A 16,090-nucleotide genomic window follows, 5' to 3' on the forward strand; every position below is an offset into this window, starting at 1 on the left:
TTCTATGTGATCCATTTTACATGTTGCAGGAAATGGATATAAAATTACAGCCAGCAGAAAATGTCTTTCTGAGACTGTGCAATTTAAGCTGCAGGGTGTCTGAGTGAGTTTACCTGTAAGCGTCATCTGATGACAAGCCCATTGTCTTCATGATATAAGCGATGGCGATGGTAGCTGACCTGGAGATGCCAGCTAAACAATGCACAATGACTCGACAGTTGGAAACCTTGGCTTTGTCTGAAAGGGAGAAGGGGAAAACGTGAGCAAACAAAACATGCAAGACAACCAAATACCTCTTCAGTGACAAGCAAGAAAAAAAAAATATGCAAATATGCTTTGAGGATCAAATTTGTTCTTTCTGATACCATCACAGGGGTGCTACTCACTTTTCATGCTAACATGTGAAGTTCACTTACAGAAAATCAATCAGCCAAGGGAAACTTAAACTCTCCTCCTATTGTCACAAGTTGGTTCTTACCAATAAAGTCGTTGGTTTTGTCTAGCCATGGCAGGAGTTTTTCACAGTAGTTGTCATTGACGGGAATTCGCATGAAATGGCTTTCGGAGATGAACTCTGGCTTTGGGCAGGTGTTGCTTGCATTTAACACATATGTGATGCCGTTTTGAGCCATCAGATCCTGAGAGTGCAAAGAACCAAGGTATGAATTATGCAATGTGACTACTTCAGTTTTGGAAGTTTTAAAAAATGAAAAGTTTCCAACATTCCAAGACCTCAGTTACAGTCAGCTGTACCTTGTTGAGCACATCTTTTTGGGAGCCCAGGTAGAGATGGGGCAGGATTCGTGTGGGACCAACATTTGCCACAGGCAGACATGGCTGAGACAAACTCATAGGCAGAGTGGCCACTGGCTTGCCTTCACACAGGCCTGGGAAACAGGATGAGAATGCTGCAAAACCACCTAAAGAAACAGAGAAAAAGAGAGAACGTGTTAGGAAACAAAATGACCCCCTACCTATGTGATAGAAGAAAGACAAGACCAACAAGAATGCTGGATTTGGCGACTGTCAACATTGTCATTGTTGTAGCATAGGTCGTTATTGTAAGGGATGCAACTCAAAATCTCTCATGCAGAACAAAGAACTTAAAGAGCAACCTATAATAATAAGAGGCATATTTCAAGTAAAAACCTTTCATACTAACAAAAGACATGCTGATGTCACACATCATCTGTCAAAACCTAGGCAAGAGAGGATTCAGATGTTATGAACAAGATTATGCCAATCTAGGTCAGTGCATGTACAAACACAGCAGTCAAGTAACCAAAGGCCAGTTGGCCTAAAGAAGGATTCTGTTTCTTTAAGAGGCGGGTGGCTCCAATTTTGGCATTTGTCTGAAGGAGCTCCTTTTCCTGAATGACCTAATATCCTCAACTGAACAATTGCGTCAGACTTAGAGAATGAGGGTGGTCACAGGTGCAGACCAAGCCCTTGATTCATAGCTATAGGGTGTTGGGTGTCTGGACAGTGATGTACACATGTACAAATGCAAGGTAAAAATCTGCAAATGGACTCATGTGCATTTATAAGCAGCTGAACTAGAATGCATTGGTGTAACAGGGAAAGATGGAAAAGCCGAATGGAATTACAAAGGAAGAAAGTAAAGTAGTCAGTGAGCTGTGCAATGCTGCCAGAGAGCGTGAGCCCCGGCAGATGGGTTTAGACCTTAATCGCAGATGAGCTCCATGAGAATCTGGGACATGGTAACCCTGGAAGCGTGCACACACAGCAGTCAACTAGGGAGCCATGAAATCATTTCATCCTGGCCAAGAAACAGTGCAATAGTCTAAACAAAAGTGACTGTGTTAAACAGATCTGGGTGGGAAGGAGGAGTTAAAATTAACAAGTCAATAAAATGAGTCATGGCAAATAAAGAGTGAGGTGATTAGAAGGTTTACAACAAAAAGAAACGTCAGCCATGCTCAACGTTAATGCATAACAGTCTATACATGGGTGACAAATTATACATCAATTAACCGTGAACTTTAAAAGCCACCTGCTTTGCCCTAACTGACAACAAGGAACACCTGTCCCTCTTATCCATGTGCAAATCACCATCTAAACAACCATTATTTGTTTGGGGGTGCCTGGTTCTTTAAGAGCTTGAGCGACAACCTGTCTGTTTCCTGCTATTAATGGCAACGGCTGGTACAATGACATCATCTCTCAGCACAGAAGACTGAGAGGTGATTTGCATGTCACTCAAGCAGAACCAACGGGCCCCTGGTGCCTCCTCCATATTAGCTCTCAAAACCAGTGGTAGATGAATGGCTGCCGACCAAATGTTCTACAACCCCCATACTGGTTCAAATACACCCCCCACCCAAACCACACACACAAATACGTTCAAACACATTGATACAGCATCAAATCCTGGATGTCTGTTCCCCATCCCCCAACTGTAACTCCCCTCACCGGCCCAGTGACATAACTGCCTAAAAAAGGGTTGGTCATTATGTCAATACTGTCAGCAATACCAAAGTAAGACTACAAATGTTGCCTGGTTAAGGCTTGTTAGAACCAGCTTCCTTTCCCACATCTCTCAAATGCATTACTTTTGACAAAACAGGGAAGCAGTGCTGACTTACCATCCCTCTTCCTTGAACTCAAAGGTCAAGGATTTCAAAGGGCATCTGGGATCTGTGAAAGTAAGACCACAGCTCAAAAGGCAAGTGGACAAGATCTCCTTTGGAAGTTATCTTTCATCCCCTAAAGGATCTGGAATAGTGTCCTGCTTCAAAAATCTACAGGGGTGCTTTATATAGCTTCCTTGGGGGAAAAAAAAAAGTTACTGGACCACAGCAACACAAACAGGAACATGTACAGCAGCATATTGTTAAAAAGCCAAGAGAGGAAATACTTGAGTGAGGTCATCAGCTATCATTTCTAACTGGGCGGTGGTGGTGACAGTTAGGATTACAAGGAAACCATAAGCTTCCGTATATGTCTTATCATCTTGCTAATGTTGAATCAACGAACACCTACTTTTACTTCTTCCACAGAAATATGAACAATTATTTGCACCTTAAGCAGTCAAGTTAAACAAGTGTTTCAAATGCATATTTAAAAGAAACTGATGTTCTCACTAGATGTTGCGAGCATGTAGGACTCTCCGAATCGAATAACTATACACATGCACAATGCACAGACCCACACAACTGACTTAGGCAACATTAGTCACTTTTAAAGACTCCAGTTACGTAAGAGGCCAGTGGTGACGTTTCTCAAAACCACTAGACATATGAGTGCATGTGTGTTTTCAGCAAGAGAACTGTGCCAGGGTCAATCTCACGCTGGACGAAAAGGCAATGTGCCACTCGCATACTTCCTCTATGTTTTTTTTTCTCTCTCTCTCCAAAGCTTACATAACCTCCATTCGCCATCCAACTTTCTCTGACGTGCCTCAGACCTCAGTTCTTCTCAAAAGTGCAATAACCTCTCTTGTACAGAGGAACCATAACATCATGGAAGGATTTATCTGGAATTGCAGGGTGAATAGCTTATACAGAGTCTACAATGCTCAGGTCACCACAGACTTGTGTGATATCTAAATTCGACTGCAGCTGCAATACCATGTCCCCCTTCTGTGCAACAAAGCAGACAAGGTAATAAGGGTACACTTTTCGGATATGACCATGAACTATCGAGCCGCATTTGTGTTTAATAACACAGAGTGCACAGTTCATTAACTCCACCCTTTGATATCAGTTCATTGTCCTGCAGCACCTGACCTCCATCTTTAGGAGCCCCTCAGTTTTAAATCTTTTCAGCTGAGCTCTAAAGCCACTCTCACACAGGCTTCCATTCAAGGCTCTACATCCAGCAACATTGATGGGCCCCTGAATGAAACTAATGCACATCAACACACACGCACACACATACGAGTCTCCAGATGCAGAAGACATGACGCCATTGAGGAGCAGCCCCCATCTGTCCCCATCTCTGCGCACACACACACACACTTATTAGCATCTCAATAAAGGCCCAATGACATCATTGCACACATGCATGCTGCACAATGAGGAACACAAAAAACAGCAGGGGGTTGGTGGCTACCTCATCACTCCCGGCGCTTTGTGTCATGCTTGACAGATTAGAAGTGTTCAACCCCAGGACCTTGTATCATCAAATCATTAACTGTTGGCGCTATAACAATTATTGCATTTCTGCCCTAAAGCCATTACGAAAACATAGACGTCACTGCAATAAAAGTAAATTGCCTGGCAAAGTCCAACTGTTTAACTTGTATTTGGTGACATCAGTAGAATGCACATGTAACTCAAATATACACTTGCATGTGTGCATAACGTTGTGAGCCACGAACACACAAAGCAACTGCATTAATAAATATACTCAAATCAAAAAAATCCGATGCACATCCATTTAATTTTCTTCTATTCTCGGAGATAATCACAGAAGCAATGTTAGGTTAATGTTTAACTCTTTAACATAAATTTAGGTTAAAGAAAGACAATGAAAAAAGAATTCTAACATCAGCCAAATATTAGGGACTACAGAAAAGAAAGAGGAAGATGATGAAACATATCGCATAACCTCGAACCAACATGTGTTTGACAGGTACAGATGGGAAAGCACCATCGGTCCAGGTGACAACAGATGCAAATCACCTCTTAGCTTGCGTTCTTTCCTCATCTTGTGGACTCTGATTTTGAGCCTCATGTCTGTTCGCTGGATCCCCGGCCAGAAGCAGTTCTCCGGAGGGGATATGACCACGTTTAGGGGCATCCACACCAACCAGTCCAAACCGCAGTCTAAGAACTATACGTGCGAAAGGTGCTGGGTACCAAAAAAGGTAAGATCCTAAAAAATCACTCAGGAGGGAAACTCCACAGGAAAGCAGCAACAACTGCGTCCCACCTCACAGAAACGAGGGCAGAAAAATGTGTGGTCTTTCCTCAGGAGCGCTACAGATCCTTCCTCGATCTCATTCTGTGTGGCAACAACTGAAAGTGGAGCTCGCTATTGTTGTACAGCCTCCGTTCAAGTCTTTCCCCGCCTCTCTCTCTCTCTCTGTGTGACCTTAGAGTGAATGAGCTCATTTGCCGTGAGCATAGTCTGCCCCGTCTCTCTCCTTTCTCGCTTACTTTCACTCTGTCTCCCCCTGTCTTTCCTCTCTCTCTCGCTCTTACTGTGTGTGAGCTGAATCTGGCTTATGAGTAAGGCATGCAACCACATTCCTTACTCACTGAGCAAATATGCAGCCACCTTAGGGGCCCACTCAATGTTTTTTTGAAAATGAAAAAAAAAAAAACACCCTCCACTGTTTTAGACTGCAAGTACACACATGATATATGTACATAGATGCGTTTGATCTTCTAACAACAAAGCACAATACATTTTAAATTGCTAATTTTAAAATCAATAAAAAAACGAAAATATGCACATCTTATGTGCAATTATAATTATTTCTACTGATAATGCATTTTCCATCTGAATTTTGCATTATCAACCACTTTCCTTATATATTTGAGGGAATGGTCCATGGGCCATTGAGGGGGTGTGTGCATGGGCCGTTTTCTGATCTTTCAATCTAATATTGCGAAAAAAAAAGTTTGCAGCTTTTGTTTCTGCTCTGATAGTGGCAAAACTTTGCAGAAAGTGGTAGGTTTGTGTTGGAATCAGGAATGGTAAGAGAACATTGTGCTTTTAACATTTTTTCACATTCAAACCAAACTTATGTTTTCAGCCAGAAAAGTTTAAATCCCATTTGGCTAGCGCGGTTCAACAACACATCCTGTTATGTTTAAGAATTAGGTCAGTAGGCAGAAACCTTTCATGCCTGTTTGAACGCATTTGACCAAAAACGTTTATACTATGAGCGCAATCTGGTTGAATGCGTTTTTGACTACCTCTGGAAGTGATCAAAAGTGGACAAGCTCAAAGCATTTCTGACCCTGTTTAAACCTGTATATAATGTGATTTGTGTATATAATGTCAATTGACTTGTGATCGGAGCATCAAATACGCATCTTAATACCAGCCATATAATGTCACACTAGCAAAACTAAGGTCATGGGTTCTATTCCAAATAAATGGAAATACTAAATGTGTGTAAATCTAGTTTATTTCAATAAGCTAAAAGTCTAACACATCTATCCATGGGCTATAAGAGCACACCAGCCTAAACATGCTAAAATTGCTGGTAGCAGAGAGAGCACTGCAGGAAGTAGTTACAATGACTTTTCTAAAGTGCAATACTACATGTTGCAAATACATCTTGGTTTACTCCGATGCAATATAAGCACATAAAGCATTCCTGCTGAAAAAGACCAAGTCCAGTCTGGTTGATGCTGGTTAGTTCTGGTTGTATCATTCACTACTTTGTGAAAGTTTAAGTACATACAACAAGAGAAAACAATACAACACATTACACTGCAGGATCATCTATCAGGTGAAGCAGAGGAACCTATCAGACATACAAAGAACAAATAGTGGGGGGGGGGGGCTGCAAGCGCAGGATCATCTATCAGGTGAAGCAGAGGAACCACATCAATCATGCAGTTTGGCTACAACTCCACAAGCCTATATGCCACAATATATTGAATGTATTTATACAGCACTTTTGGGGACTAACAGAGGATGGTGTGTGCATGGAAGAGGAATTTTTGTACAAATGTGGTGTGGAGTAGGAGGGGGTCAGCACTGATAGCGCTTGTTGTCAGAGCACCAGTGACATGCGATACGCGCATACATCAGTCCATGATGTCATGCTTACGGGGCCCCAGCTGTCATGCCTGAGGTGTGAGGTAGCCTCCAGTTGAGCGCAACGCCAGCTCCAGTCACTCAACACTCACATGTGTGCATCAGTCTAAGTGTGTCCAAATCCCCCTGTCTGTGATAAAACAGCATGAAATTTCGCTGAAGTTTGACATACATATCACATAAATGGATCCCAATGGAGCATCTCTCATTTACACTCACGATATGGGGCGAAGGAGCTAGAATTCTCACTGCATGATTAAGCTGCTAGATGTTTTATGTATACAAGCCATAAGTGAAGTCATGATGAAGTCATGGAAAGAAAGAAACCGAACACGTGCATGTAGACATTACATGCTATGCATGTGTAGCTATATTGTTTTACCGCCAACAAAACAGCAGATACATGCCATACTGCAATAAATGTTGTCTTTGTAATAAAAGTGTCTTTACCCCTGGGCTGAACGATTAATCTTAATAAAACAAAAACACTGATATGACTTAAAGAGTGTGATTATCAAATCGCACCAACTCTGCATCTGCTCTAAGTTTGGGAACACAACATGCGCCAACCATCTTCCTACTGTTATAATGAGAAGCTTTAAGGGCTCCCTGCAATTTTCCGATATAAGCTGGTTTAACATTTGTGTGATATTAAAATATTAAGTAAATATTATAAAAATAAGCAAATAAAACTTTAATAATCACATCAAAATCACATTTCATTTTTTTTAAATCACATTTCAGTTTTTTTTTCACATTTCAGTTTTCTTCCCCAAATCATTCAGCCCCAGGTGTACTGCTTTATTTTTAATATCATTAAATCATTATCATTCTTTGTTGCACCCACCTGTTGATGTGCTTTAATGGGACACACATGGCTACCGCAAACTTGCTATTCTAAGTGTCATCTCGGACATATCCCAGCCGTTAAACAGCAGCCCACAACGCTTTCAGATTTAGGACTTTCCACACACTTTGGTGACACATTTAAATACCACTAATCTGGCTAACTTACACTTTTAAAAATAAAGGTTCCAAAAGGGGTTTTTCGCAATGATGCCATATAAAAAAAAAAAAACTTTTTGGTTCCCCAAAGAACCTTTCAGTTAACAGCTCTTTTTTTTTTTTCTAAAAAAAAGTACAGAGTTTTCTTTTGTAGAAAGGAAAGGTTCCAGGGATATTAAATGTTCTTCATGGAACCACCGATGCCAATAAAGAACATTTACTTTTAAGAATTTAGGAAATTATATAGTTATGTGATCAAAACCATTTGAGGATTTGAACCCAACAAAGGGTGCTCCATGAACTGTGTTCTTCAGAAAGACAGTTCCCAGATTGCTTGTTTCTGTATTAAGTGTACTGTAAATCACTTTTTCCTCTTCCAACTTCTTCACACTACTAGTTTTACTGTAAAGTTACATATCCTCTAGCTTTTGGTCGGTGATATTGCTGTGACTCAATGTTTCTATCAATACTTCCAAATCTCCTAAAACATGCTGAGCTATGAGGTGATAAAACAGCATTTCTTGACTCTTATATTAGTTTTCATTTAACACTGCCAATCCTGTTAAACACTATTAAAGCTAAAAAGACTATGATCTAGATCTCACATAGTTCAGAAAAGACTCGAGGCTTCTAAGTGTAATGGCTCAACAGGATGCCGTCACTCAGTACTGGGCTGAAACCCAGTGTACAGGTCAAAGGTCAAGTTCATTAATCAAGGTCTGCCATGTTTCAGCTATGTTACCGACAGCTGAAGAAGGACCCAGTTTTAACTGGTTTCAACACTTTTGGAGGCCAGTTACATCAGATTTGAATTTTCAGATGTTTTGCAAGGATGTGTTTATAGCCAAAACGTAAAATAATCTTATGTGATTCATACAAGTGGATGATGACATTTGTGTGATCAAGCAAGAAACTTGTTCACTTGTCACTCCGAGTTGTGAAAAAGACAAAAGACAAGGTGTCCTGAGAAGATTATTGACCAACTGTTGCACTCCTTCCTTTTTCCTAAGCTTAACATTAATGCTGCAATGGCAAAAGTTCAAATGTAGGGGGAAAAAGAGAATTCAAAGGAGAACCCTGTAATAAAACTGCAGTTGGAGTCAGTTATGAAATATCAAATAAATATTACTACTATAGCTGCAAATTTAATTTAGAGCAGCAATGTATTTTCTTTAATCACATTGTACTGTTGATGATTTGAACATAAGTTTTGTTTGTGAATAAAATTGATTAGTTGAATTTAAACCAATACCTAAAAAACTATTTGCTTTAAATTTTTAATTTGCACCAATGGTCCTGATATATGGGCAAACATGCATTAAACAACACTTTTGTTTTATATTTATATTTTACCACATTTCATGCATCATCTATTCCCATGTTGTCCATTCTTTCCTTACACAAGAAGTAGGGGTGATTGAGAAACTAGGGTTGATCTATTAATATGGACGAAGGTCTCTGCTCCCCAACCCTTCCCCCTTAAAAGACAGCAAAAGAAAGCAATCTAAACCCCCTATGGAGAACTATGATGTCATCGGGCCACATGTAAACCAGGAGAGAGGTCTCCAGAGAGGGTTACACAACTGGGAGGATGTGCTTCATGTGGGAAGGAAAGGGGGGAGATGGAAAGAGAAATGGAGAGAGCCTGAGAGAGAGAGAGATAAATGAGTGGGAGTATAAATGCTTGCAATAAGACAGCAGAATTATGACAAAGCCCACATTCTTTACACAGGGGCTTCAAGCTCCGCTGGAAATCCAAATTTAGCCGAAAATGGAATGGAAGGATTGTGGGCCTCTATCAGGAAATGAGCGCCGGGTTGCGTCACTTGTTTGTGTATGTGTATGTCCTGTGTTCTGCAAACTTTTCCTGGAATTCATTGCATTCTTGAAGAGCCACCAAAACCTTAGTAACTTTTGGAAGAGAATAGAACCAGGGATGTCAATTTAACATGTTCATTTAGAACTGGAACATTACCTGAAAGAAATCACCACATGGAACCACATACATTGTATGTGAATTCTAGAATAAGGAATTTTCCTACCATCGGAGCAATTCAACACCCAGCAAATTTTCATCAAGGCATCAATCTTTGAGTTACAACAACTTCTAATGAAATTACATTTACCCAGCAAACTACACTGAGTTAAAGGTATTTAATAATTGGTAGCATAAACACAAAATATGTATTACTCAAACCATTCCAACTAATTGAGTTGTGACCCTGGAACCAATTAATAAAAAATTTTTTTCCAGTAAAAAAATAAATAAAAATAAACAGCTAGCATAGCACATGTTAGATGTAACTTATTTAGGTAAAAGTGAATTGCAACCTTTTTGGCATGATGTGCCATTTTTAATTTTTAATTTTAACCACTAACCAAACACCCAACACCCTCCCCCCTCTCTTTATCTTTTCATAAATCAATAAATATAGCTGTCAGTCATAAACAGTGCGACTGTAACACAATGAATCACTACATACAAAATGGCCATATTTGAGAAAAATTTTTTTAGAGTAGTTTGCATTACTGGATATAGCTGTCGGTCATTTAACATTTCTATCATAAAACGTATCGTTAAAAGTTGACTAATATTAAATGTTTTGCAGCTTCTTCGTACCTTGCTCTCTTTAACGTTAAACTGATGCTTTGTGCTCTGCTTCTGTGAACAGTAAACCCCGCCTACTGTGATTTGATTGGTCATCTCAGTCATTTGGACATTGATGAGCGCTGTTAGACTGCTGAGGCTTTGATCTGAAGCACCTAGTATGTGCAGCAGTCGCATGCGCATCCGTAGACTAGCGCAAGTTAATTCTCACACTTTAATAGTATTTTATAGCTTCTAACAGGCTGTGTGACTATGGGAAGTTATTACCTCAAAATGTATGTCAGTATGTAGTTTTCCCTATTGCTCACATGCCAGCGATTACATTCACATAGCTGCTCGTAGGTTGCCGACCCCTGGTCTATGTAGTGTATACATTCACATAGCTGCTCACAACCTAACCACGATATCTACTCTTCAGATCAATGGCAACCACAAAAACTTCAACATAACAGAAACTCTTTTACTGTAAATGTCAAAATTAACCACGTTAAACACTAACAGGTCTTTCTCTTCACTAAAAAAACCCACAAAATATTCCAACATTTGTTATACTTATCCAAACCCAACCAACCCAATTTTCAAAAGTTATCAAGATAATTTAATTAATTTACTTAAGGTCCCCTGAATTTTTTTAGAGCATACTAGAAACTAGGGCTGAACGATGTGTCGTTTAACCACACATAATAATGGTCTAAAATGACTCAGAAAACCTTATACCAGAATACCATAGCAACATTCTGGTGACATCCATAAAACTCTAACATTGTGTTAAAGTTTTTCACAACAACAACAAAAAAACACATTTCTTTCTGAAATTAGAAAAATCTAGTTTTAACACTTTCAATTTAATAGCAACAAAGTGATCTATATTTTCCCCTGCAATTCTACTTGATTCCGCCATAAGAGGCGGTCATGCTAACAAGGACGCTAAAGACCACAGCATCGAATATCAGTTGCTAGTGTGCCTCTTGAGATCAGTGAAGTGAGGTTTACCTGCACTGCTCTTACTAGCTGGCTTCCATTACACTCACCCCCCTAAACCTCACTACCATCCGGGTCACGGCACCAGTATAATCCCTCTGGTTCTACTTGGCCCACTCTGAGCAGGATTCAAACCAATGTTTCCAGCATTGGAGGGGGGCGAGCTTACAAGGACACTAAAGACCACAGCCTCTAACATCAGTCTCTAGTGCACCTCTAGAGATCATGGGAGTGAGAATTACCATGGGAGTGAGAATTATGGGAGTGAGAGTTAGGTAAAAAATGTTAGCCTGAATGCACTGTAAGTCGCTTAGGATAAAAGCGTCTGCTAAATGCATAAATATAAATGTACCTACACAGCTCTTACTTCCCTCTGTTACACAGAGCATCTACTGAAATTAAGCTGTAAAAAACTCAAAAATTGTTGTGACATGACAAACATTGGCTTTTTTCCAAAGCAGCCTAAAATCAACCCACATATAATTAACATATAATTAACACCCCATGAATTCAACCGGAATTGAACCTATGATCTGGCGTTGCTAGCGCTGTGCTCGACTGTCTGAGCTACAAGAATTCCATAAACCATAAACTTGGCCTGCCCTAAATTAAATATGCAGCTGCTTGGAGGTTAGCCAATCATAACACGCTATTTACATAGAAGTCTTCAAGGTACAGTAGCAAAACCAGCCCTTTGTGGGTGGAAAAATTGAATTACGACTATTTTTGGTGCAAGAAACCATCAATAACGGTATAAAAGATGATAAAATAAAATGCACTGAAAGTGCTGAATATGAGTGGTATTATATATATATATATATATATATATATATATATATATATATATATATATATATATATATATATATATATATATATATATATATATAGTGTATATAATGTACAGTAGAGTGGACAAGTATTCCTCAGTTTAATTAAGTGCACTAAATGCTTTTATTTTTAAAGGGAATTTGGATGGTAGGTAGATTCAAGGAAAGGAAAGGGTGAAAAAAGAGGGAGACAGTAGCGGAGAGGAGAGGAGAGGAGAGGTAGTTCATGTCATGCTGAAAGTATTTGGCACTGGTCAGCCCTCTGACATTTCTTCATTTCTTCAGCTTGTTTCTCAGAATTGACATAACACATATAATTTGAGGTCTATGAAAGCACAGAGAAACTATAGCCAAGTTTACAGCGGCCCATATGTAGGACAAATGCTACTCATTTCTTCATACCGCAAAGTGGTGTGTGTTTATGTCGAGGGTACAGGGTGGAGACTGAAAGGTCATCTTTTCGACCTTTGCGAATCTGTGGCGTGTATATGTGTGCTGTTCAAGTAGGCGACTGGCGCCAGATGTGATGACCACAGGAGCCTGAACTAAAAATAGAGCCATGCTCTAATCAGAAAGACATACGGCCAGAGAAAGAGTTGAGTTTGTGTGTGTGTGTGTGTGTGTGTGTGTTTGTTGAAAATAACAGAGCACCAAGAACGTCCCTCGAGAGCTTACCTCATCCTAATTGCAACAGTGGCTCTCTTTCAATAGAAACATTGATCGCCGTGTTGCTCCAGGACGATAATGGTAACGGGTTACGTAGACACAGGAAGTCAAACTGCTGCATGATTAAGTTTTAGATGTTAACCATCTAAAGTGACTCACACATATTTTGAAGATTGCTGGTAACCAAACAGTTGACGGTAGCCAATGACTTCCAAAGTAAGAAAAAAAAAAAGTCAGAGGGAACCAGAAACTGTTTGGTTATCAACATTCGTCATAATATCTTCTTTTGTGTTCAACAAAAGGTTCATACAGGTTTAAGAGATATTATATTGTTCACATCATGTTGCTTTGGTCAGTTTGTTGTACTATTCCTCACTTATAGGACACTTTGGATAAAAGTGTCTCCTAAATAAATTAGAATCTAAAGAAAATGTGGTGCTTGTCCATGCAAAACTCACTACCACAATGCAAGGGTGTTTGGAGTTGTATCAAGGGAAACGCTATGTGATTGCTAGGGTGTTCTCGATGGTTGTTAGGTGTATTTCTATTGGCCCAAATCAAAAATAGGCCACCACCAAGTGAGTGTTCTGGGGCTGGATTCATGAAACATTTTTAAGAAGAAAACTCAACGGTCTAATTTTCTAGAATATAGTGCTAAATTTCTCCAAATCCGTTCCCATGAAGAAACAAACTCATTTACATCTTGTATGGCCTGAGGGTTGCAACAATTAGCCTAAGTTCCAACACATTTTATCTCATTTGATGCCATTTTTGTAAGTGATTTCACTGACACAATTAACTTCATAGTTGGAACATTGTACATTTATGTTTAAAAATGCATCTTGGAATGTTGCTGAACGTTGCTAAAGAGATTATTGAGTTTTTTGTTATAATCAGGGCTTACAACAGTTAAAGGCAAGCAAATATGATAGGAAACATTTTTCCAGAGAAGTCTGTCAGACTTTTTCCTGTGCTGGTTTAAATCATGAATGCCCTCCTGTCCTTTACCTCAACTGGGCGTAGAAATGGCGGTAAAATTGGAGCTTTGGCTGACCGTGGCGAGTCTGGAGTTTGAGAGAGAACGTAATGTTGAGGGCAGGCTTACAGTGAAAGGATATATTGATATTGTTTTAGAGCGAATGCGTCACCACCTGTTCATTACCTCATTTTGGCGAACACACACAAACACTTCAGCAAGAAACGCCCAGTTGCATAATAGAAGCCGGGAGCGAGACAAAGCTGAATTCAGCTCCAAAAGCAGCTAAATACAAAAGAGAAAGGAACAGCCGTGCTCTGGACCCTGCCAAGCTAAAACTTTCATCTTCTAATTGAGCATGATTCGCTACTTTCTGCCGAATTCCTCCCACTTTTGCTGCATTAACTATTTTATTCATTCTTTGTGAATGGAATATCACAGATTTTAAAGCATCTGCAAGTTTAAAATAAGAGTTAGAAATGGACTCTTTGCATTTGGTTTGGTTTCATATGGTTTTAAAAAGTTTATTTAAATAATTAAAATAAATGATCACTATATTTTGTAATGAAAAAAAAACAAAATTAAATAAAAAGTCATGTGGTGCAACCAAGTAAAAAGTAATAAAATTTTCTTTACACCTTGAAAACATGTGAGTGTACACATCTTAATCTTTAAAAAAAAAAAAAAAGTTTTTTAAATATATTTTTCAAGGTAAAAAGTATTATATCATTACAGTTTTGTGGAGTCACACTGCATCATATTTTACAATCTGAGCTAACCTTGACTTGACATAACAAAAGGTTAAATTAATGAATATTTATTTGACTTATTGACCTTGACACCCAGTCAATGGGTTTTGCATGTTGGTTGTACCATATATTTTGGATTTTCTGGACATGTTGTGGAAGGTTTTCGTTCAAGAAGTTTATTCATTCAATTAGGATTTTTTCTTCATTATGATATCCGGACAGTATATCACCCTGAAATCTCCTCAAAAAATTCCTGTATTTTTGAATAAATTAATATATAGGACAAAAATGAGAATGATATCATTGACCCATATAATACCTGGAGAAAGTGACATACATGAACGCATATAGGTGACCTAGTGGACTTGATGTCCTACCATGCATAGAAAAACAAAGGCAGATGGCGACAGGCTAGCGAGATTAAGAGTGATTGCACATCTGCAGGACACACACATTCGTTCTGAAGCTTGTCCCTGTGGGTGAGGTGTGAAAGCTTCAGGCGGTGTGTGTAAATGTGTGTGTGCCATTCCAAAAAGAAGAACGGCATGAACGAGATGCCTGTGGAGCGAGATGGACGATCAAATTCAACAACAGCTCGCATAACATTTCAGATCCTGTGATCGCCCGACATTAACAGGAAACAGCATGCCAGCTCAACAGGCAACAAAGACGAACTTGCTGACAGTCAACGGGGTGAACCCAAAGAGTTGGTTCAGGTGTGGTAGTTTCAGCTGAACCCTGCAGGAAATTAAGCAGAAATTTTGTTTGGTGTAAAGTTCATGGATACACTTGTGATTTGTCCCACCTCATACTTTTCAATGAGCTGAAAGCAAACAATGTCTTACATGTTATCATCCATTTACATCACTACATAAACATGGCCAAGTATGCTGGCTAACTGACAAATTTGCACACTAAACATATTAACCATTTCTTCTCTTCAATGCTTCACATTACTCAGCCTGAACTGCTAAATTGTACTGAAAAATTGGTGAAATTACGGTATTGTACCATTTTAGATATTTTTTACCATCTACTGACCAAGATTTCACAACCGTGATAACATCACAATATCCCTGCACCTCCAAAAACTTTGCATAGCCTTTTTAAAGATCCGAACATTAGAAATACAGTGCCAAGCATCGTATCCTCAGAGGAAACGCAGGTAAATACAAAGTTCTGTCATGAAACTCTAGATGGTGCAGGCCGATAGGTTCTAACTCGATATAAAATATTTACACCATCATCGGTTTCTTGATTGGTTTCTTTTCGCATCAGCAGCCAATGAGCTTGCTGCTCAACATTCAAATAACTTGGCTAGTGCTTGCTGTAGCAGTTGCAGTACGCTTCAGAAACCCTCCTCCTTCCCCAGCTCCACCTGTATAGATCTGCTATGTGGTGATTTCATGTATGCTATATATGGGGTCTATATCATATTTTATATATGCAGTAGCAGTATTTCCTACATGCTCACAGCAGCATTTGCATTTCATGACCCCTTTAACTTCCATGGAACCTTTAAAATGCACAAAAG

At 39.3% G+C, this 16,090-nt stretch overlaps 1 protein-coding gene across 5 annotated transcripts in view; it reads right to left on the reverse strand.

The window, feature by feature from the left end:
• LOC109101578 (dual specificity protein phosphatase 8-like) overlaps nt 1-16,090 on the reverse strand; it is a 42,793-nt gene that overhangs the window by 3,630 nt on the left and 23,073 nt on the right. For 4 of the 5 annotated variants that reach the window (XR_006158642.1, XM_042753495.1, XM_042753497.1 and 1 more), the window contains exons 4-6: nt 754-920; nt 479-638; nt 114-237 (exon numbers count right to left, since the gene is read on the reverse strand). Coding sequence is in view for 4 of the 5 variants with exons in the window: in XM_042753495.1 (XP_042609429.1) it covers nt 114-237; nt 479-638; nt 754-920 (451 nt within the window). In the remaining variant the exon portion in view is untranslated. Of the gene's footprint in view, nt 1-113; nt 238-478; nt 639-753; nt 921-4,646; nt 5,319-16,090 lie in introns of those variants that run through there. The other variant, XM_042753499.1, reaches the window with a different exon arrangement.

The sequence above is a fragment of the Cyprinus carpio genome, chromosome B25 (genome assembly GCF_018340385.1).
Source record: "Cyprinus carpio isolate SPL01 chromosome B25, ASM1834038v1, whole genome shotgun sequence".
NCBI classification, from domain to species: Eukaryota; Metazoa; Chordata; class Actinopteri; order Cypriniformes; family Cyprinidae; genus Cyprinus; species Cyprinus carpio.